Source organism: Prionailurus viverrinus, chromosome B2, assembly GCF_022837055.1.
Source record: "Prionailurus viverrinus isolate Anna chromosome B2, UM_Priviv_1.0, whole genome shotgun sequence".
In the NCBI taxonomy this organism is placed as follows: Eukaryota; Metazoa; Chordata; class Mammalia; order Carnivora; family Felidae; genus Prionailurus; species Prionailurus viverrinus.
The window spans coordinates 105,116,700-105,141,836 of record NC_062565.1 but is presented as its reverse complement, the minus strand read 5'-3'; the positions used below and the strand labels follow the sequence as shown (position 1 = coordinate 105,141,836).

Genomic DNA, 25,137 nt, shown 5'->3' with positions numbered 1-25,137 from the left:
AGTTTCTGTAATCAGTTTTAATAATTAAAAACAAACAAAAATTACCTGGATTCTTATTGAATTCCCTGCTCCACAGAGTCACAGTTTGAGGCTTGGATACCGGATTTGCATCAGATACACCTCCTCTGGTTTGACAATCTCAAGAAATCTGAGTTCTGTCAGGTACATACATTTGTGTTCTCATGTTACTTTCATAATCCTGACACAAGTTTTACTATCTCGAGAGTAAAGAAAAGTTGAAGTAACAACAACAAAATGAAGTAAGTGTGCCTAAAATGCAAGTCATACAGACGTATTTTTTACTTCTAGCCTAGAGTATCTTTCACTGTTACCACAGCCATCTAAATTTGGCATAAAACAAAACAAAACCTGATTTACATGAATAATCAGGACTTGTTAAAGGTTATTCTTAATCCATTCATGAATGGTCCTTTGAAAAGGGGTACTTTATTCAGATTAAAACCCTACTGAAATTTACATATGCAATCTTGGTGATTGCTGCAAAAATGAATGAAATTAGGTTTGTTGCCTTCCTTAAAGGGAGTTAATGCACCAAAAGGATTTTAAATATTATACTTCTGGAATTTAGTTGCTAGGAACTCTAAAGAAATGTTACATTTTTATTAAATTTAGAGAATGAGTATTTTTTAACTGATCCAACATGGTGATTGCTTTTAACAGGAATTTTGTAATTTATTTCTTAATTTTTAAGATTTTGTTTTTAATTTTAAAAACATGGGCTCACATGGCCCCAAGATCAAGAATCTCATGCTCTACCCACTGCGCCAGCCAGGCGCCCCATTCTTCTCTTTATTAAACTTTATTAAGCCTTTTTTTAAACCAAGAAAGTGCCAAGGCCAAACTACCAACAAAGTAAAAGAAAGTGTTTTTTTATTTAAGACTCTGGGAACAGGTGCATGTTAAAAGAACCTATCAAGCAGACTATGTGATATAATTGCCATTCCAAGTAATGACCCAGCTTCTCTCAGTAGGCATAGAGATCTCATCTCCCGTTAAGTTTACTTGGAGCAGTTTTCATGATTCCTTTTCCATTTTGGTTTCCTCAGCACCAGAGGGAAATTTGTTAAGTATTCAAACTGAACATTTGAACTTGAATATAAAGAAAGGGTAGACCCGCTTACTGATGACTTTAGTGTATGTGGCTTCCAAGAAGAGTAGACTTTATTATATATTTTAGGACTCCTGTGATTCTTGGTTCTCTACTCTCCCAGGTAAGTTCTGTGTTATAGATCTTTTTGTTTTGTTTTGAGAGTGAACATGAGCAGGGGAATGGCAGAGGAAGAGTGAAAGAGAATCTTAAGCTTCATACCCAGTGTGGAGCCTGATGCTGGACTCGATCTCATGACCTTGAGATCAGGGCCTGAGCTGAAATCTAGAGTCAGATGCTTCACTGGGCCAGCTGGTACCCCATAGATCTTGTTTTAATATTTTTTACTAGCTTATGTTACTTTAGGCCAGAGTCTGTGTTCTTCATTTCTTTTTTTTCAACGTTTTATTTTTGGGACAGAGAGAGACAGAGCATGAACAGGGGAGGGGCAGAGAGAGAGGGAGACACAGAATCGGAAACAGGCTCCAGGCTCTGAGCCATCAGCCCAGAGCCTGACGCGGGGCTCGAACTCACGGACCGGGAGATCATACCTGGCTGAAGTCGGACGCTCAACCGACTGCGCCACCCAGGCGCCCCTGTGTTCTTCATTTCTAATCCCAGCATGGTGTGATTGTGAAATTGAAGTGTGATTTTAGACTAAGAATTTGTCCCAGTATACATCTAATGTTGGAAGACTTGTCAGTCAACTAAAGGCATGAATTTTGGGGTGAAAGTTGGGCTCATGTACAGACTGTTCCTTAGTAACAGAAAATTTTTGAGCAAATATGTTAATTTAACCTGTCAATTTCAATGTCCTTATCTATAAAATCTTAATAATTATACACCTTGTATGGTTGCTGTAAGGAATAAATAAGGAAGATGAAGTAGCCTGCTGAAGAGTTAGCATTCATTACCATTATTTTTTTTTTTACCATTATTTCTGAGGATGACTCTAGAGACCAACAAGAGATACCTTTTTGCATTCACCATATGTGGACTAGACCAGGCCCAAGGATTTTCAAGGGCGGCACATGGGGTGAGTTAACTCTTGAAAATATCCCAGTCTTTAACTAATCTGGAAGTCAATTCTTACGATAACCTTGTTCTCAAGAGCCTGAGAAGAGGTAAGGGAATGTCATTGTAACATTTAAGGAGAAGCTATCTATCCATGCGATTCTAACATAGAGTCAAGGTTATTATATCCAAAGAGATAGTCTGACATTCCATTTTATGGTTATATAAAATAATCATATAGATTTGATTTTCATTCAAGCCAGTTCAATTAAGTGTGTGTATACATGTGTTTATACATGTATGTATGTGTATATATGTATATATTTGCTTTAGATACATACATTTAAAGTTGTTGGATATGAAAACTGGTGGGGAAATAATACCTGATTACAAGTTAAAAAAACTCAGAAGTACAATTGATCCTTGAACAATGGGGATTAGGGCCCCCTCCCCCATGCATGGTCAAAAATCCATGTGTAATGTTTGATTCTCCCCAAACTTCACTACTAATAGCCTACTGTTAACGGGAAGCCTTACTGATAACATTAACACATATTTTATATATGTGTTATATACTATATTTTTATAATAAAGCAAGCTAGGAAAAGTTAAAATCATAAGGAAAATACATTTACAGTACTGTATCAAGAAAAATTTACTGTAAGTGGACCTATACAGTTCAGACCCATGTATTTCAAGAGTCAACTTTAGTTAATTTTAGATTGCAATTCACAGTTTAGTTGAAGTCTCTGTTACCTCAGTATTTCACACACCAAATTCTGACAAACTGTGACCACTGTGTCATTCAGATCTTTCTTCTGCTGATGAGGTCAACAGTGGCCAGGAAAGAAAATCTCCAATCCATTGCATTTATTCATAGTCATTAAAAAAATTTTTTTTTAAGTATACTTATTTATTTTGAGAGAGAGAGAGAGAGAGAGAGAGTGAATGAATGAAAGAGTGTGTGAGCCAGGGAGCGACAGGGAGAGAGAATCCCAAGCAGGCTTTGTACTGTAGCATGGAGCCTGACGCTGGACTCAAACTCATGAACCATGAGATCATGACCTGAGCCGAAATCAAGAGTTGGACACTTAACTGACTGAGCCACACAGGCACCTCTGCAATTATCTTTTTAGATGAATAATGTTGGCCTGTATGCTAACATTAAACTTAAGTCCTCTGCCCATTTACACAACTTTTTTCATTTAACTTTATTAAAAATATACAGCTTTTCTTCTCTCGTATCTTCAACTTTTATAGTGCCATTTTTTACTATTTTTACTTTTCTTATCTATTAGAAACACTGGCACTATTTATTTATGTTAAAAAATTTTTTTTAATCTTTATTTTTGAGAGAGAGAAAAGAGCAAGTGGGGGAGGAAGAGAGAGAGGGAGGGAGACACAGAATCCGAAGCAGGCTCCAGGCTCTGAGCTGTCAGCACAGAGCCCGACTGTGGGCTCGAACTCACAAACTGTAAGGTCATGACCTGAGCTGAAGTCGGACGCTTAACCGACTGAGCCCCTAGATGCCCCAACACTAGCACTTTTTAGAAACAATGAAATAAAAAATCTGAAAGTAATTACAGTCCAAGAGAAAGACAACACTCATAAGAAGCACTGACTCTGCTAGAAAGGTAAAAGGAAACTTGGAAATAAACTCTAATCTCTTTTGACAAGATGAAAGAAACTGAGGTCAGATTAGGTGGTAATCTGTTCTGATTTCTTAGGTAAGTACTGGTAAAAGTAGAATGACAACTTCTGATTTGAGTCAATTTTTTTTCACTCCATAAATGGCCAAAAAAGTGCAATTAACTTACTTTGGGGTTTTCATTTTTCATATTAACAATAGCAGTTTATAAGCATTTAAAGATACATTATATTTTGCTCTTGACAAAATAAATCCACGTAAGGAAAAATAGCTTTATTTTTAAAGAAATTAAATATCTGTTTGTATATATGAGACAGCTCTCATTTAGCCCTAAGCTGATTGTGTGTGTTTATTATTGTCCTCCAATAAGATTTTGGAAGCCAATTTCAAATACATTACCATATACTTATTAGTTGACATCAAACAGAGCTACTGACATTGAGGAAAAAATTTCAGTAACTGTTTATCTACCCTGAGATACTCATTCCCACAATACATTTGGGATTATTTGAGCACTTAAAAATTTAACGAAATTATTTCTTTTCATTGCATGCATCAATATGCTAAGTTCTTTGCTACAATATAGGTAAAATAATGATAGTGACCAGTGTGTTTTCTGATACTGTCCATGATAGACAGAATGAAATTACAGCATAAAGAGTAGCCAGGAATTTATTGTAAACATCTGGCTCCAAATACTTTGCCCCAAGTAACTACTATAATAGGACTATACAAAGCACACAGAACACAGTAATCCTAAATTGCAGTATAACTATAAAACCTCTTAAAGTGTTTTTCTCAACCTTTTTTTTCATTACCACACTCCACCCTGAGAAAAATTAAATTTAACCAAATTAAATTTAATTAATAAATTTAACTTTATATTTCTCCCTTGTGAGAGAAATTAATACCAAAGAATAAAATTTTATTGGGTAGGATTCAGCTTTGGAGGGCCACTATACATTGCATTATCTAATTTTTTTTTCATCCCAAGAACCAATTTTTGTCTCTTTGACAATATATGTCTTAAAGTGAATGAAAATTCTATAGGTTTTAACATTATTAGGGGGAAAAAAAAACTTTATGAGTAACACTGGAGGTTGAATTAGTTGGCTTATCTCATTTCTGTCCCATACTAGCTGTGTGGTCTCAGAAGAAATCTGCTTTACCTCCTTGTTTTGGAAAACATAAGAATAGCATGAAACCTGATAGCTTGGAAAAATCATTTATTCTCACTGGACTCAGCGTTCTTAGCTATAGATGGAAGAAACAGATATAGTTCAGTTCCCCCAGTTCTGGCTACCTTTTCCTGGGGCAAGTAAAAGACATCAGTGCTCATCTCTATTCCCAGACCAATGAAACCAATCTGGAGGTTATGGTCTAGCTAATGATTTTTGAACTTCAGTATATGAATCACACTAATATTAAACACAGGTTGCTGGGATACATTCCCAGAGTTTGATTCTGCAGGTCTGGGGTGGGGCCTGCAAATCTGTATTTCTATCAAATTCTCAGGTGATGCTATGTTAGTGGTTTGGGGACAACACTTTGAGAACCATTGGTCTAGGCATATACGTAAATATGTGTATGTATATGTGTATGTACAAGTGTGCGTGTGTGTGTGTATTTATATACACACACACACATATGCCCAGGTGAATCGTAATCTCAGAATTATTGGTATAGAAAATATTAATAAGGTTCCTTTCCATTCTAAGACACTGAGATTTTAATATAATGAGAGTTGTTGGGCATCAAGATGATCTATACAGAAAGGAGACTTATGGAAAAGCATCTAATTCTTGGTTAGTTATCATTAGGAATTTGTTCCTAGAAAGCATTTTACAGTATTTTTCAAAAATTAACATTTTTACAGTATATTTGCTGCATATATGGTTCTTCACTTCATTTTTCAGTAAAGACAGTTTATTTGGCTGTCAGTGTCTCATTATTTGATAAGATCGATGGAGGGTTTGGATAGTAGCCAGCTGTTTTTGAATTGCTTGAAGAGAACCTTGAAAATTTGTAGTCCAGGGGTAATTCTGGGGAAAAAAACAGTATTATTATTCTGTAGATCTTAAAAGGCTGTTCATAAATATAAACAAATCAAAACTCATTTTTTAGCTTCATGATTTTAATTTCTTCTGTCACCTGGATAGGTTGCAGCTAAATGTATTATAAATTTAGCTGTATTATAAATCATCCTCAGAGATCTAACTATATATAACATTCTCTGTACAAAAGTTAGCACGTAAAACAGGAATGCTCATCTGATTTTTTATTCTGAAATTTAAAACTCTCTCAGGCCCTACTCAAGCATCATGTAACAGGTAAATGGGAACTAATAATCTTCATGGCCCTTAGTAATAAGAGAATTACTAAGAGTAATCTTTGAATGCTTAGATAAATAAGGATTGTAATGCACACAATGTGGCAACTTTCGCCACATAAGCATTACACACACAGCCAGAAGGGAAACTGGGAGAGAGAAGATAAAATGCACATTTTATTGATGGTGAGACATTGTGACATCTACATAGAAGTTTCTCAAAAGCTAGACTTCAGATATCTTCTCCCCCAATTTCTTCCAAGGAAACATAACTAGAAATATTACAAGTGAAACATTACGACATATGCCATGTTACAATACTCATTCCATGGGCACATACTAGGCGATAATCCTTATTTTAAAAATTTCACAAGTAAAACATCATTTGGAAGCACTATTCTGAAAATGACACTAGCATAAAAATCATACTTTACATTAAATGCCAGTGAGAATCATCAAGGCCCAAGTAGTTAATAACCCTTATGAGGAAAAAAACTAATGCTAGAGATTGAGAAGAAGGAACACTGCCTAGCTTTGTTTGGCTGTTGTTAAGTCCTTCTTAATATTTTCTCCTGAGGAAAGCTAGAAGACAGGCCCTGTCCCAAGTTTTTTCCCGGGGTGCTGTGGAAGAAAGCTTTTGGAAAATGAAAAAGAAGATGCACTAATGTTATTGCTTCTTTAAGGAGAGGTTATTACCGTAGAAGACAGAGAAGGGGTTATTTTCCAATTCTTTGGAGAACTATTTAAATCCTAGAATAATGAAGATTCACTTTTTTTTTTGACTTTCTTACTATTTCATAACCATATCCCATTGAACCAGTTTCCATCCAGGTACTATATACTAATTCATTGGCTTCCAGTATCACATTACTTCATTCTCTCACTATAAATTCGAATCACTTTGAAATAAAATAAACATCTTGCTTTACTGTTTCTCACGTCTATCCTGTGAGGGAAGAAATGCAGCCTGGTATTATCCCCAATTTAAAAAAGAAGAATCTAAGGTTCAAAAAACAAACAAACAAACAAACAAAAAACTGAAGTAGACTTCACTTTTAAACTAGAGGTAGGACAACTAGAAAAGATGGATAGAATATAAACATCCATATAAACTGGACAGTCAACTAAGACCTGAGGACCCATTTCCTGGGAAGGTGTAACAAGCAGAGAGTGAGCTGACGTTCAGCCACAGCTTTTTTCCTTTAGGTCCCTGAATTCCTGCTGGGGGCAAGTGCAGTTACTAGCAGCAGAAAAACTCGTAGAGCTTTTGGCAGTCTTGAAGGGCTGCAGTCAGAAACCGAGGGGCTAGGAAAATACTGTGAAGGAATGGAAACCGGGGGGCTAGGAATCTGCTGTGAAGGAATGGCTGGAGAACTGGAGTCTACTGGTTTGCTCCTCAGGCCCATTGGCAAATTCTGACGGCAACTTAAGGAAACTAATAAGCAAGCATAAGCATATACCTCTGCAAAGCAGAGTGGATTTTTCAGCAGTTTCTCAGTTTTAAGAAAACAGGGAAGGATTAAGTTCTGCCCTCAGAGAGAAGAAGGACCCTGGTGAATATCTCATACTTCAGATATATATTTCTGAAAACAGAATTTACTATTATGAAGTAATTCTCTTTTGTGTTAATAATGGATTTTTCCCTTAATGTCTACTTTGTTTCACATTAATATATCTAACTCTTGATTATGATTAACATGGTATTATCTGTCACCATCTTCTGATATTCAAACTGTGTGCTCATATTTCAGAGATGTCTTTTATGAACAGCTCATAGTTGGGTTTTGTTATTTCATTCAGGCCTTTAACCAGAGAATTTTGCCATCCATACTTAATACTATTACTTAGCTTTAAACACATCATCTTAGTGAATACTCTCCATTTGTATTGTTTCTTTTTCATACTCTCTTTTCTTCCTATTTTTGTTTTCCTTTAGATTTTAAGTTATTTTACATAATTAGCTCAGTATATATCTCATTACAGTTTCTTTGGTAGTTATCTTAGAGATTACACATACATTTTGTATGTTATCAATACCTAATATACTCTTAGGCCTTACCATATAATACAAGGACGTTAGAACATTTTAATTCCAGCTGTCCCACTGCCATTGGCAGCATGTTTTAAAATTCTTTCTTTAAATGTCTTAGGACTTTTTTTTAAAAATTGTTCCAATAGTAAATGTTCATTTAATTGATTCACATATCTGTCCCTTTGTTGCTGTATATTCCTTCTTGCATCTTCAGTCTTCTAACAGGGGTCAGGCTGGCTATTTTTCATTACGTGCTGAACCTTATAATGATGCTTTTAGAAAAAATTTGAGTCCTAGAATGATGTTACCTTCCTCAAAAGAGAATATTCTCAATCCAGTTTTAGGGACTTAGCTGATCTAACACTGAACTTCAGTTACCTTTTTTTTTTAATGTTTTTTTAATGCTTATTTATTATTGAGAGATAGAGAGACACAGAGTGTGAGCAGGGAGGGACAGAGAGAGAGGAAGACACAGAATCTGAAGCAGGCTCCAGGCTCTGAGCTGTCAACACAGAGCCCGACGCGGGGCTTGAACCCACGAACTGTGAGATTGTGACCTGAGCTGAAGTCAGACGCTTAACTGACTAAGCCACCCAGGTGCCCCTGAGCTTCAGTTATCTTTAAGGTAAATTCAGGGTCTCCATGCAGATTAAGAGAGTCTATCAGGCCCACCTCTCCTCTTGTAGACCCTACCTTCCACTTCCTGTCCCTGAAGGCTCATTAGCTTTAGCTAATGAAAGGCCCACTCACGTTCTCTGGTGCCCTCTCTAGAATTAGCCAACAGTGAGGGAAAGGGGGCTCCCAAAGTCAGGTTCATCTTACTTGGCCTTTAGCATCCTGTCCTGGCAATTTTTCCTTTTATCCTATGACTCCAAGCAGACTTAAAAAAAAAGGTCCAGCTTTTATGGGTGGCCCCAGGAGACAGGCAGGTCCTAATTCCCTAGGTTGCCATAACTAGGTGTATCCCAAGAAAAATAAATACCATGGGAAAATTTTCTTCTTTTGAAGGCAAGAAATCTAGTACTTAGTCATTAATATCTAGTAACAGCTAAAGCTTTATAAGTATTTTCCTGCTTACCTGCTATTGCTTCAATACTTGGAATTGCAATGGTGCTGTAAGTACTGATTCTCTTACAAGACCATGTATAAAATAATGAGTCTTCCGTATTTTCCAGTCCTGAAACTGAATCAATAAAAAAAGAGCCCCATTTTTTAGATAATGTATTTAGAGGCTTTGCCTTTGGTCCCTGAAACAAGAGAACAGAACAATGAAAAAAATGATTAATTTTCAATGTCATAAGTTGTTCCCCCATTAAGTAAATCAAAATAAAAAACTCTAGGAATTTCAGTTGTTTACCTTTAACTAAACTGTATACTACCTAAAAAGGGAAACCAAGCTTAGAAGTTCTTGCCTCCCCTGGTACAAGTATCTTCCCCTGGTTTTGTTTGGGAACCCTTTTTCTCATCCTTTGGGATCTGACCTGGATGCCATCCAGGACATTTTCCTTGACCTCCCACCCTCAGGTTAGTTCAGGTCTTCCATTTTCCTTAGTTTATCCCTAATATACGACTTCTCATGCTACCTTTATTTATCATACTACTTACTTTTCACCTTTGACAGATAATGAAGTACCTAAGGTTAGGAACTTCCTTATGTATTAGTGTAACTTTAAGGCTTGGTACCTGGGTCAGAGCAGGGACGTAACAATTGTAGACTAAATAAAAGATTATTAAAAAAATACTTCTCGGGGCGCCTGGGTGGCGCAGTCGGTTAAGTGTCCGACTTCAGCCAGGTCACGATCTCGCGGTCCGTGAGTTCGAGCCCCGCATCGGGCTCTGGGCTGATGGCTCAGAGCCTGGAGCCTGTTTCCGATTCTGTGTCTCCCTCTCTCTCTGCCCCTCCCCCGTTCATGCTCTGTCTCTCTCTGTCGCAAAAATAAATAAACGTTGAAAAAAAAAATACTTCTCAGTGTTTTATGGATATGGATAAAATTAAAACTGTAAAAAATCCCATTGTATCCATATAATCTGGATTATAAATCTGTCATCATTTTCTGATGAAAATTTCATTTTGGAATACCACAGAGTCTTAAATCATGCCTCTAGACTCATAATTCTTTGTGCTGTAACTCATTTGATGAAGATGAGAATGTTTTCAAATGATGATGTTTAGAAAGCAGTCAGCAAGAACCTATTTGGATTTCACCAAAGATATTTAAAAGCAGTATAGAATATGAATATCCTTGATTCTGTATATATACATTTAAGGTGTATTTGAATTTCCCAATGTTTATTAAGCAATTCATAAAGTAGTAAGATTCATTATTTAGTTCACTATCTTTTCCAAAATAATGAATCTGAAAAGAGATGATTCGCATCACGTACACTGTATGTAGATAATGGTTCTGCAAACACAGAGTGGTAAAATGTAGGCTGTTCCCTATTCCTATGAAAACAGGAAAACAGATTTATCTACCCTTTCTGGCTTAATGTAATATTGGTGCTGTTATGGTCTAAATGTCTGTGCCTCCCCAAAATTCAGATGTTGAAGTCTTAACCCCCAAGGTGATGGTATTAGGAGGTGAGGCCTTTGGGAGGTTGCTTAGCTCATGAGCATGGAGCCCTCATGAATGGGATTAAAGCTCTTACAAAACAAGCTATCTCCCCTCTTCTGGCATGTGAGGGTACAGTGAAAAGATGATGGTCTATGAGGAAGTAGATCTTCACCAGATACCAAATTGGCTAGCACCATCATCTTGAGCCTAACAACCTCCAGAACTATGAGAAATAAATGTTTGTTGTGTATAAGCCAGGAAAAAAATGTATATATATATATTTTTTTTTTCCTGGCATATATATATATATATATATATATACACACTATATATATATTAATATTATATATATATAATATACACACATATATATACACACACACACATATATATACAACTAATCAAAAGAATCATTCCATTCTTGAACGTATCAACAAGGAGCACTCCTATTTTTGTTTGAGCTTTATATCTTGTAGGTATCATCCTTTACTGGTAAGTGTTCTCATCAAGTTTCTAGCCTCTTCTCCTTTCTCTAGTCTCCCTTGGACATTTATCTATATCCCAATTTTCTTCACTAGTCCCGACCTATCTTCCAAGCCAGTTTGATCTCCTCCAGATACTTCAAGGAAATAAGATATAACATGAAATCAGTCATATCTTTCTCCTCACAAAACCAGCTCTTTCTCTCGACTTCCATTTTTATATGGATAAAATCCATTATTTCCAGTTGCCTGTGTTTGAAAAGTAGCTATGTTTTGAGTCCCAACCCCTTCCAGAAGCACCAGGCTTATCACCTGTCCCACCACCCAAGTCCTCCCTTACACAGCTACATGAAAGCTTCAATCCTGTTAGCCTCCACCTTCAAAACTGTTTCTCTGGCTGACACATCTACACAATTTGCTATTTTATGGTCAAGACCGTGCATTATAGCCTGTACAATTGCCATACATTCAACTCATTATTTCCTGAGCCAAGAATATGTTACTATTTCCATCAATTGAAGATATACTGATGCTTTAATGTCTACCTCAAATTCTACATTCTTTATGAAGTTTTCTGTAATCTTCCTCAATGACGTATGCATCCTTCATTGTCTGAAACTCTTTTATAACTTGTATTCCCTCCAGACAGTTATGTTTTATTTGCATACTCAAGCTTCCCTTCTCCTCTATCCTTGGACTGTAATACACTCTGTAAAAAAGAACTGTGTGTAACTCAACCACAAGTTTCTGGATATTCTTAACAAAGAGGCTTGTGTATATTAAAAACTCAGTGTATGTATGTGCTGAACAAGAGAATGGTATTAGACTGTTTAATAATGAGTGATCTTACTAAGATCTTATTAAGAGCTAATCCAATAAGCTCTTATGTTTGACACTTGTGATAAAAATTTTGAGTACTGCTCTGAAATACGTGTAGTATATGTAGACACATACACAGAACTACCAATTACAGTGAGGTGATTTAATTAAGGATGTACCTATATAGGAAAGAGTGTTATACATATGTAAACTAAGTTACATTGGATTTCTCTCTCCATACTTCCATGAATTAGAAATGATTCATTTATGGTCTCGAAAATGAAAAACAGTGTATGAATAATCATGTCAGGTCACTGATCACAATGGAAAAGTAAGAAGTTTTAAAGAAGGACAAAAAGTCATGAATATAACCAGTTTCCTCTAACTTGTAACTTATTTTTATTGACAAGACTAACTGCAAAAGAGCCCCTTGGGGTGGGGGGGTGGGGGGGGAGGGGAACCTAACCAGCTTAACGTATCTCATAGAAAGGAATTTGTAAGAATGTAACTCCAAACTCATTGTATCTTTTATGAGACTAAAAAGGAAAATGTTTTCAAAGCAGTGATATTCAAATATTTACTATCACTATACATAAAACTCAAAAATACTCAAATCGCCAAGATTAAATAACATTTGCATTACATGGCAAATAGGCTTTAGGTATACCACGTTCGTGGAAAAGGAATGATATTTCTTTATTATGAAATATCATTCATCTTAAGTGAGAATTGGCTTAAAAAAATAGTCTGTTGGTTTTAATCTAAAAACTATCCCAAACACAGCAATCTAGAAGGGTAAATGTTTTTCTCCATGATTAACTCCCTAATTTTATTATTACTTTGTCTAGTAAATAGTTAAAAAACAACTTGGTCTAACTTTCTTATTTGGTATTTATTTTGGGGGGAAGGTTTTTTTTAGAAGAGAATGAGGACACAATTATTATTCATTGTTTTCAGTGTATCTGGAACATAAAGCCAATAAACTGATACAAAGTTTCAAATTATCAGTTCTTTCTAACAAATATCTTTCATTTTTTAGTTACCCGATAGGAGTACTGAGAGATAAGTAGGTCTCTTAGGTGTACTCCTAGGTCCTAACACAGATATACTCTTCATTTTGAGAATTTCTAAAGGGTAGTGGTTATATTCCAGGCATGATTCTTTTTCTTTCTTTCTTTTTTTTTTAATTTAAGAGAGAGAAAGCGCATGTGCACTTGTGCACACATGAGTGGGAGAGGGGCAGAGAGAGAGGGAGAGCAAATCCCAAGCAGGGCTTAATCTCATAACCCTGGGATCATGGCCTGAACCGAAATCAGGAGTGGATGCTTAACTGGCTGAGCCGCTGAGGTTCCCCCCTATCCAGGCATAATTCTTAATAAAACAGTGTTTATGACTGAAACACCAAATAGCTGTTTACTAAAATAAGATTAAAATTTATTTTTATTCTGGTACAGAATTGTCAAATGTAATGAAGTGAAGCTTTAGTGAACAATACTGGTCCTGCTTTATGTTTTCTTAATCTAACTCATAGAAGTGTAATTCAGACTATTTTATTAGTAAATCAGTTTAAAAATTCAGACTCAATTTTATCAATTTGAATGTTTTCAGGTGGTATCAATCTCACCATTGTTTCAATGTGTGCTTCGTGGATTACTAGGGAGAACAGGTATCTCCTCCTATGTAAGCTTTCCCCTGCAGTCAACTGCTGGATACCAATTTCCTACTTGACTAGATATGAATTCACTGTTGGTTTCATCAGGTTCAACCACATGCAAGTGCTGATATTCAACTATTTTTGACATACGTAAAAGGGCAATTTCATAAATTCCCACCTAAATGGATGCTGTGAGACCCTTTTCCCTTCTTTTGCTCACTGGTTAACACTATTCCAGGGGTCTTGAACAAAAGTATTTATTAATTTTTTTAAAGTTTATTTATGTATTTTGAGAGAAAGAGAGTGGGGGAGGGGTAAAGAGAGAGGGAGAGTGAGGATCCCAAGCAGGCTCTGCATTGTCAGCACAGAGCCCAACATGGGGCTCAATCCCACTAACTGTGAAATCATGACCTGAGCCAAAATCAAGAGTCAGATGTTCAGCCAACTAAGCCACCCAGGTGCCCAGAACAAAAATATTCAATATTGATACAAAGTTGTCATTTTTTCTACTTATTGTTGCCTCTCTGGATTTTTTTTTTTTTTAAAGTAATCTCTACACCCAAGATGGGACTTGAATTTACAATCCCACGATCAAGAGTTGCATGCACTACTGACTGAGCCAGCTGGACACCCTGGCTTCATCTTCGTTCATCTTTGTCCATCACCACCGTCTGGATTCTAACTTGAGAAATTCTCCACTCTGAGGCCACAAAAATATTTTCATAAATTTTCTTCAATTAATTTTACAAATCTATTTCTTATTTTCAGATCTATAATCCATTCGGAATTTACATAAGGGGAGAAAAGGGATCATTTTTCTCCATATATTGAGTCTACTTATTCAGTGCTACTTAGTGAACCATCGATCTTTTCCTGCTGATTGATAATCCTCTAACATATATCACATTTACATAGTAACTTGTGATAGAGGGCCTTTGTCCGGGTTCTTCTTTCTCTGTTCACTGACCTTTTTAGTTTGTTATTAGTGCTATACTAAAAAATTACTGTAGCTTCCAAACGTGGTTAGTATCTGATAGGATGAAATTCCTTCCCTCCATTATCCTTTTTTAATGAAATTGTCTTAGCTATTTGTGGGTTTTCAGTTTTCTGCCTAAATGCAGAATCAGTTTGTGAAGGGCCACTCAAAATCCTCCTGGGATTTTGCATAACATTACATTGACTATAAATAAAGGAAAACAGGTCAATATAATCTTAAAATATGGTGTATCTCTCCCCTTTGTTCATCTGTATTTAGAATCTTTTTTTAAATTGAGGTATAACTGACATATAACATTATATTAGTTTTAGATGCAGAACATAATAATTCCATATTTGTGTACATTACAAATTGATCACAGTAAGTCCATACATCGTTACAAAGATTTTTTTGTGTGTGATTAGAACTTTAAAAATCTAATATCCTAGCAACTTTCAAATATGCAATACAATATTATTAACTATAGTTACCACGCTGTACATTAGGTCCCCAAGACTTATTTATTTTATAACTAGAAATCTGTACTTTTGATTCCTTACTAAAGGAATCCAGAATCCTTACTAAAGACTTAAAAATTTCTCTGTTAAGTCTTATGGGATGTATTAATTCCTACATCGTGATTCATTTTCATTGCTTTTTAAATGATTTATTTCTTGTTATACTTTGTTAAGTGGTTACTGAGGGTACATAGAAAAGCTATTGATTTTTGAATGCTGATTTGGATCCGCATTTTGACAACTCTATTCAAAGTTATAATAGTTTGTTGATTCCCTATGGTCTTCTATGCTAATGACCATATAACTCTGAAATAATCACAATTTGGTGTCTTCTAATCCTAATTTGTATTTTTTTTTTCTCTTCTTGTGGTTTTGGCCAGCTCTCTGTTACACAATATAATTAATAACAGATATCCTTTGTCTAGCTCAGAACCTTAAAGAGCATATGTCTCCATTAAGTATGGCTTTTTTCCCCATTAAAGTTTTCCATTACAGATTATATTCTCACTGGGTTTTTTTTGTTGGATAGCCTTTCTCTAATAAAAGGGTGGCCCCTTCTTGTTTGTTGAGAATTTTCATCATTAAAATGAATTGTTTTGGCACCTAAATTTCATAATGTTATTCTAAAAAGCTGAAGAATATATTTTCATTTGTTTTGAGTTAAAATGAAGAAACAGATGAGAACAGTAATGCAGGAAGCTAAAGAGGAGAGCTCCCTTTGGAGGCTAATCTTAATGAAATTAAGACTAAGTAATTGCAAGATTAATGAAGTGACTTTTGATTTATTTCTGGAAATAAAGATGAACAAAAACAAATTATTTTCCCCTAGTCTCCTTAACTGGATTTAATCATTAAAATGGGCCATTTTTCCTTATCTGCCATGCTCCAATATAGTGCACTAGAAAATCAACAGATGCAGTAAGATTCTAGAAAAAGTTTTTTATAGGGCTCAGTCAGGTGAGTCTCTGACTTCAGCTCAGGTCATGATCTCACGGTGTCTCCCTCCCTCTCTGACCCTCCCCTGATCCTGTAGGCTCCATGCTCTCTCTCTCTAAAATAAACAAACATTAAAAAAAAAAGCGCCTTTGAAAAAGCCTTGCTTATCTAAGCCTTTGAAGTGCCATTTGAGATGTTCTCTGTCCTTATCTTGAGCTTGTTGTCACAAATGAAGGGAAGTAAAATCTTCACATTCCAGATGGTTTTATCTAGGGTAGAAATTACTGTAAATATCTAAGAAACTGAATTCAAGCCTAAGTGAAACAAAATGCTAATCTCCACAGAATATAGTAAATGTTAATGTTTTGGTTCAGTGAGTGCATCAATCCCGAGGGATCTTGTTGATTTGTTTTTAAATTATACTGTGAAAAGTTTACTTAAGCTGAATTAAGTTAACTAGAAATAAGAAACTAAATCCTTTTGCATTCAGGCTTTGTACTTAATAAAAGACTGCGTGTTACGTATGTTGTGTTTGACATCTGATTAGGAAAATGAAACTACATTTTTCATAATAATCACAAAATCAACAGATGAACCCTCATGTGATGCTTAATGGATGATTTCCTCCTCCTGTAACAATTGAGGGTATCTGTATTCTTATTTCCTTCACAGGGAAGCAGGAAAGCAACTGAATTCTCATGACATGCTGTGCTTACACCAGGCTTTGATGTGCTGATGGAAGAAGTGTGCTGTGAATAGGAATACAGGTGAACTTAAATATGAAAGCAGTCTTTTAGAAGTTTTTAGAAGTCTTTTAGAAGCTCCTAGATTTGTGTTACAAGATAATTTTTATTTAAAAAAAAAATTTTTTTTTTTTTAACGTTTATTTATTTTTGAGACAGAGAGAGACAGAGCATGAACGGGGGAGGGGCAGAGAGAGGGAGACACAGAATCTGAAACAGGCTCCAGGCTCTGAGCTGTCAGCCCAGAGCCCGACGCGGGGCTCGAACTCACGGACCGCAAGATCGTGACCTGAGCCGAAGTCGGCCGCTTAACCGACTGAGCCACCCAGGCGCCCCACAAGATAATTTTTAAAAACCCACATAATTGTGTTTAAATTAAAATTTAAATCTGCCTTTAAATATAAGCAGAAAGATGTATGATAAGAGGATTTTCCTTAGAGTAGATAAAACTCCTAAGTTGGCCTGAAACCTCTACTAAGAATGGGCCGTCAATACAAATACCGCCTCAAAACTGGTGGTGTCAGCATGACCAGAATAACTTTGGAGTCAAGGAGTACGAGGATACTGGGGAGTTTTCAACAAAATGCTTTGGGCCACAACTGGGAATCCCGCACCAAAATACCTGCCTCAGCCCCCAACAGGACAGGGAATCTATCTTCCACAACTCCCTTTTCCTGGAACCTCAACAGCATGAGATGGAAAAAGAGTTCAGGGCTAACTCTGGAACCTTCTGAGGGCTTTATCCGCACCCCGTCACTAGGCCAAACCTTCCCATTCCTTGCTTCCTTGTCTATGTTCAGTGCGGCAGGGTCGGTTGGGGAGGTAGAGTTTGATAGGAAAGGAACATTATTTCAATTTTGTCTTATGAAGTAAAATTTTCAAAAAAACCTTCAAATCTTCAAATAAAACTCACTATTTCCTGTCTAAAAGCCAATTACGAGCTCTTTGTTTATGGTGTGTTTGTAACTAATTAACAAGAGGAAAGGGGTCTGTGGGGAAAAGATTGGGCTACTGTTTATTGTAATGCTGGAGGAAACTTTCCCATGGATTCTTCATTTTCTTAACATAGTACCTGCATTCTCAAATCATTCTGAAGAAACCAAAGCTCCTAATTTCTCTTTAGTGAAAACCCTCTCCAAGGTCACTCAGGATAGAAGGCCTACACCTCCTGCAAGATTGCTTTAAAGCTCTTCTTAACTCAGCCCAAAAAACTTCCAATGTCATCTTGAAGACTAAATGGCACTCAATGGAAACCTCATAAAAACATGACATTTAAAAACGTTAAAAGTTTTTAAAATGTTTACTTATCTTTAAGAAAGAGACAGAGACAGAGACAGAGCATGAGCGGGGGAGGGGCAGAGAGAGGAAAACACAGAATCCGAAGCAGGCTCCAGGCTCTGAGCTGTCAGCACAGAGCCCCCACGATGGGCTTGAACTCACAAACTGCAAGATCATGACCTGAGCCCAAGTCAGATGCTCAACTGACTGAGCCACCCAGGTGCCTCTATTAATGTTTTTTTATTTATTTTTGAGAGAGAAAGAGAGAGAGAGAGAGAGAGAGAGAGAGAGAGAGAGAGAGAGAGAGTGTCAGAGTGTAAGCAGGAGAGGAGCACAGAGCCTGAAGCAGGCCTCAGATGCTTAACCAACTTAGCCACCCAGGTAGCCCCTTTTTGCTTTTTTATACTATTTTCCCTTTCTAGATTTATTTTTACTTTTCTAGACATATTTTACTTTTCTTTACCTCCAGTCTTCACCTAAGTTTATTCTTGGCAGCTCAGGAATAAGTCTAAAGGAGTTACCAGTTTCGTTAACGTAAACTCATGAAGAAAGCGCAGAAAAACTTTCATGACCAAGCAGAAGAGACATAGGGTACGACTACAGTGAGTCTGGATCTAGCCATCTCAGCATCAGCCAAAATCACCCAGGGTGTCACAGCATTGGATGACAGCAGACGGCCAGGAAGACAGATGGTCAGGGTCATCTTGGCATCATTTAAAAATTATCAACAAAATAAACAATAGAGCTGAGATGGCAAGAAGATCACCATAAATGCCAACAGGTTTCATCACTCTTGGCACAAACAAGCTCTTTCTAAGATATATCAACATAAAGGTTTTTCTTTCCAGGAGAGAGCTGAAGGGAATCCTTACCTCATATTTTCCTTTCTTCTCTAGAGGCTCTGATTCTTCAGGCTTCCCGTCTCTGTCCCCTCTGAGCTCTTCCAGAATGAGAACTGTCTCCCAGTTACTATAATGACGGGCTGGGAAAATGTCTGAATGCATGCTGTCACCAAAGTAAACGACCTGTAAGTCAGACAGCAAATTCCGTTTGAGGGATGAGAACTGTGCAAGAAAGTGTTCACTTCACGGAAGCAGAAAAAAATTCGTCAACAGGTATCAGAGTAAGACAAAAGTTACATAAACATCCTTGAGTAACGTCACAGGTGACTGTAAACTGGCTGCATTTGGTTTGCAGGACACCAGTCTGTTGTAAGAAGTTACACGATACATTTGCAGGTAGAAGAAAGGCAGAGGCTAACTGATTTTATTCAATTTTCTGAAGAAGTCAGAGTCCATATGTGTGCAGATGAACCTGCCCTCAGGATTGAAGAACTGATGACGTATTACAGATGACCTGGTCTTGTTACAGTGGGTTAGATTAACAGGAGCACACATCACAGCCCTTGCCCAGGAGTTCCTGGTACCCACCCAAACCTGCCGAAACAGAATCTTGGACAGGGGGTTGGGGCGGGTGGACTCTGGGAGGCTCCCCAGGTATTCTGAGGCATTGCCCCACTGATCTAATCCATACCCCTCAATTTACAGATGAGAAACGAGAGTAAGGGAAAATGAACTAGAACCTTCAAGTCAGGATGCTCTGTCTACTAAACCCCTCAAGAATTCCCAGGGGCTTATGGCAAAGTGGGAACCAATGGCACAGGTCTCAGTTACACACTGATCTCTCCAATAAACATTTTTCAGAAGAAAGGGTTCTGCTGTAAAAAATGCACCAATGTCCAACATCAACAATGTGACCAGAGTATCAAACGCAAGTGGGTCTTTAGGCTAGTCTGTGCTGTATTTCACTTACTGCAAAAATTTTTAACTGTTACAGGGTATCATTCCTCAGGTACCCCATAGGCTTATCCAGTGTATTCCCTAGAACTGTGGCTCCCTGCTTGGAATCTCTGCTCTTTTCTGTTAGAGACGAAAACTCAGTCTAGATCAACAAAGAAAGGGCTTGTTTAAGCAGAAGAAATAAGAGACTGACAGATAGGCAGAAGTAGATGATTTCCCCATAGATAACTAAGCTGAATGGAATTAGAATTATGTTTTAATTTATAATGGTTTATGTCTGTAAGTGGGCATCAAGAACTCCACCTCAATCAGAAAATACCTTGGGTTCACTTTTGCCGGTCATTTTCTTCAGAAGTTCATAAAGGTGGACAGCGTTCCCTTGGGAGTACCAGCCAGGTTTATCCAGAGATGGCAATGCCTCCTGCTCCTCATCATTCTCTGAAAATAGAGTTTGACAATCATATGCTTTTTTTTTTAATAACCTATACTTTTTAATCAAGTAAGAGCACCCATATGGGCAGACCACACCAAGCATGGCTGCAGGACATGTATAAGAAGGAACCATGAGGGAATGGGAGCTAGCATTCAGTGAGCACCTATGCATTACAAGCCCTCCATGGATGTCTTTATCTCTATGTCTAGACATATGATTTTTCATATACATATAATAATATGTTTTTACCATAAGAGACTCTTAAAGACTGAGAATAAACTGAGGGTTGATGGGGGGCGTGGAGAGGGGAAAGTGGGTGATGGGCATTGAGGAGGGCACCTGTTGGGATGAGCACTGGGTGTTGTATGGAAACCAAGTTGACAATAAATTTCATATTAAAAAATAATTTAAAAATATGTTTTTAAAATAATTTATTTTTTAGAGCAGTTTTGGGTTCACAGCAAAACTGAGAGGTACGGAGATTTCTGATACACCCCCCCCCCCCCGCCTCTGCACACGCATAGCCTCCCCCATTATTGGTGATAATGATGTGTCAAGGCAGGTTCATCAACTGAAACAAATGTACTACTCTCGTTGGGGGGGGGGGCGGTGGGGAGAATATTGATAATGGGAGAGGTATGTATTTTTATTCCTCATAACAACCCTCTTAACTGAGCAGAAATCTCAGAGAAGTTATTTTGTTCAAGGTCTCAAAGCTGATAACTGATTTATTATTAACCAAACTCCACAGTTTACATTAGGACTTCAAATGGAGGCTAGAAGACAGACCCATAAACCATCTCTAAATTTGGATTCCTGGACCTGGATATGGCTCATGGAATTGCCACAAACAAGAAACAACTGTAGCACAAGAGACATCTTTATCTGTCATCTTCTGTAATATCCATATGGATTGCTGTTTACTGTCTTCTTTTTTTTTTAATTATTATTATTTTTGAGAGAGAGAAAGAGAGAGAGAGAGAGAGAGAGAGAGAGAGAGAGAGAGAGAGACACAGTGTGAGGTGGGGAGGGGCAGAGAGACAAGAAGACACAGAATCCAAAGAAGACTCCAGGCTCTGAGCTGTCAGCACAGAGCCGGATGTGGGACTCGAACCCACAAACAGTGAGATAATGACCTGAGCCAAAGTCGGACGCTTAATTGACTGAGCCACCAGGCGCCCCTACTTTCCTCCATTATATTAAGAACAGGTCAGCAATGAATTAAAAAAAGGTGGACTTTAGATTGCATTTTGAACCTCATTTTGTAAAGTATTGTTTATACAATCTCCCTCATATTGACTCAGGAAACAGTTCTATATTATTAAAAATGTAAACCAGTATTATTTTCATAAAATTCAATTGTGTCATGGTTTCAATTTAAAACATTCTTAAGAACTGGGCAAAACGCATTAATTTAAGAAATCTTCCTATGAAAATATATATTCAGAACAATTTTTTGTACCTGAGTATCATAAGATGTCCAAATTATTCCTCAAATCTTTTAACTTAATGACTAATGGATTTTTTTTATATTTCTCTTTAATGTTTATTTATTTCTGAGACAGAGACAGAGCATGAGTGGGGGAGGGGCAGAGAGAGACGGAGACACAGAATCTGAAGAAGGCTCCAGGCTCTGAGCTGTCAGCACATAGCCCAACGCGGGGCTCGAACTCACAAACCGTGAGATCATGACCTGAGCCGAAGTTGGTCACTCAACCGACTGAGCCACCCAGGCGCCCCAATTACTAATGGATGTTTAGGTGATAACCTTCAAGGAGAAAAACTCAGACCAAAGCTCAAAGTTGTTCCTATAACATGCAAACTCCCCCAAAACTGACTGAAGTTAGGAAGCAGATAAGGGTTGGATAGAGCTGGAAGAGCAATCAATTAAAGCAAATAGTAAATCAAACAACCTTTTAATTTTCTTATTGTTAAGAGCGTATGGACAAGAAAAGTAAAAACAAAGTAGTAAAATTTTATTTTTATTTATTTAAAAAAATTTTTTTACATTTATTTACTTTTGATAGAGAGACAGAGCACAAGTGGAGGAGGGGCAGAGAGAGAAGGAGACACAGAATCCAAAGCAGGCTCCAGGCTCCGAACTGACAGCACAGAGCCCGACGCAGGGCTCGAACTCACAAACTGCGAGATCATGACCTGAGCCGAAGTCGGACGCTTAACCGACTGAGCCACCCAGGCGCCCCGCAAAGTAGTAAAATTTTAGTCAGTAAAAGAGTCCCAAAATAAATATGGGGAAATGATACAGTCAAGGCTATGGCTAACAATCCTGAACAAAGATAAGTTCCATAACTTATCTTAGGTCAGAAAACCTTGCTATAGAGAGCAAGAGTTTTGTAAGAAGTTTTGTGTACCTCTGCCTGACCACTCACCTCAGCCCACAGCTGCCTGAATGTGGCTCATGTGGCAGCTCACACCTGTTCCCCCCAACTCCCAGTGTGCTTGGAGTTACTATCTTAACGTTTAAACAGTATGTATTTATGTGATTTATGTGATTTTCGTCAGTAATACACTTACATATATTAAAAGTCCCATTTTTGAACTCTATCTGCTATGCACTCACCTCTTCTACAAAAGGTAACATATATTCTTTTCCTCTTCCTTTTAAACACACATTTATTGAGGTATGAGTGATATACAATAAACTGCGCATATTGCAAACCCACATTTTGAAGAGTCGGCATGTGTACATACTTGTTACGAGCTGAACTGTGTTCCCCTCAAATTCATATGTTGAAGTCCTAACCACCAACATCTCAGAATGTGACCGTATTTGAAGACAAGGCCTTGGAAGTTAAAATTCAGTCATTAGGGTGAGTCTAATATAATACGGTTATTGTCCTCATTAGAGATTGAGACACAGAGAATTAGGAGATTACGACACAGAAGGAAGACTATATGTTCTTGGAAAAAGATGCCCCTCCTAAGAAGAGAGGCCTCAGAAGAAACCAATCCTGCTGACACCTTGACCTCAGACTTCTAGCCCCCAGAACTGAGAGAAGATACACTTGTGTTGTTTAAGCCACTCAGTCAGCGGTATATTGTTATAGCAGCCTTGGCAATTAATACAATACCCACGAACCCTCCCATTTAAACAGAAGTATTAGCACATTCTTCTTCAATTTAATTAAAAAAAAAAAAACTCCTCTAGATAATACATTGTTATGTACCTAGTTTTTAAAATAGATGCATGTTCCATAATTTATTTAATAGTCATCTATTGGTAGCTATGTGAGATGTTGCCAATCTTTTGTTGTTATAAGGAAAAAGTTACAAACATGAGAGAATCCTCACAGCTTGGTGGGATCAAATAGACTCTGAGATGGAAAAAACTCATTTTCTTTTTTTTCTTTTGCTCTTTATTTCAACTATCTTTTACAGAACACTTCAGGTACGAGGTTTATAGCAGTGAACTAGATGGCCCAAGTCCCTGTCCTCAGGATGCTAATATTCTGGTAGCAATCTCTGACTTGGTAGAGGTTTACTTAGCAATGATTTATAATTAAAAATATATCTCTAATTCTTTTGATTTCCTGAACTCCTTTCTATATAATGTGGACTTGACTGGACATTTAATATTTTCTCTTACATATCCCTTCTTCAATTTTGAGTTAGAAAATTTTTTTTCCCAATTGTGCATTTTTTTATACATACTTTCTCCATTTATTCTTTGGCATGGGCAATAAGACATTTAAAAAGTAAGCTTTTTTTTTAGTGATATCCACATGCAATGTGGGGTTTGAACTCATGACCCCCGGGATCAGAGTCAGGCTCTTCTTAGCCAAGTGCCCCAAATATGTTGTAATAATTTTTATATTGGCTTAATATTGAAAATGCTGTATTTTAAAATTTATTTTTTCAAGTAAGCTCTAAACCCAATGTAGGGCTTGAACTCATGACCTCAAGATCAAGAGTCGCATGCTCTAACCAACTGAGCCAGACGGGTGCCTCCCTTAAAAAGACACTTTTTAATGAAAATATCTGCTAAAATGCTTGTCTGTGTTGGGAGCCATAAAAGGAAAATTACATCTTAAGAGAAATAAATACCTTACCAGTGAGTAGGAGCAAATTTAATAGAATAGAAAGCAAAACCTTTATCTACTTTGGTTTGGGGTTATAATTCATAATTCTTTAATATTCATAATTCTTTAGTAACTAATAGCAGTTAATTCTTTAAAAGTCTTTTCCTCTAGTTTATTCTTTAACTATCTAGCTCATTTCCATACCTAATATGATGGGAAGTTTGTTTCTTTTCAGAATAACAATCTTCAATTAATGGCTCTAAGAACTTCTCTCTTAGGGTTACTAAAATCTGTCATTGGTGATCTGACCAGTAGTATCTGCTTCACCAGAAAATTTGTTTAGAATGCAGAATCTAGGGGCACCTGGGTGGCTCAGTCGGTTGAGCGTCCGACTTCGGCTCAGGTCATGATCTCAGTATGTGAGTTTGAGCCCCGCATCGGGTTCTGTGCTGACAGCTCAGAGCCTAGAGCCTGTTTCAGATTCTGTGTCTCCTTCTTTCTCTCTCCTTCCCCGCTCACGCTCTCTCTCTCTCTTCTCAAAAATAAATAAACGTTAAAAAAAAATTTAGAATGCAGAATCTAAGGTTCTACACAGACTTACTGAATCAGAATCTCCATTCTAACAAGATCCCTAGGTGGTGTGAGTGTGCATTAAAATCTGGGAAACACTGATGTGGAGAGAACAGCAGGATTGAAAACCTGATAGAAGAACAGAAGGCATTCATTTTGGCAAGGCCAGACTAATGGGCATCTGGAGGGATTAGACAGAGTGC

General features: G+C 37.2%; 1 protein-coding gene across 3 annotated transcripts in view; it reads right to left on the bottom strand.

The window, feature by feature from the left end:
• Window positions 1-4,093: 4,093 nt before the first annotated feature.
• The window catches only part of NT5DC1 (5'-nucleotidase domain containing 1), a 141,296-nt gene continuing 120,252 nt past the window's right edge, over window positions 4,094-25,137 (bottom strand). For 2 of the 3 annotated variants that reach the window (XM_047858562.1, XM_047858561.1), the window contains exons 9-12: window positions 20,211-20,329; window positions 18,965-19,117; window positions 9,210-9,378; window positions 4,094-5,812 (exon numbers count right to left, since the gene is read on the bottom strand). In XM_047858562.1, the coding sequence (XP_047714518.1) occupies window positions 5,697-5,812; window positions 9,210-9,378; window positions 18,965-19,117; window positions 20,211-20,329 (557 nt within the window). In that variant the 3' untranslated portion in view covers window positions 4,094-5,696. The remainder of the gene's footprint in view (window positions 5,813-9,209; window positions 9,379-18,964; window positions 19,118-20,210; window positions 20,330-25,137) is intronic. The other variant, XM_047858563.1, reaches the window with a different exon arrangement.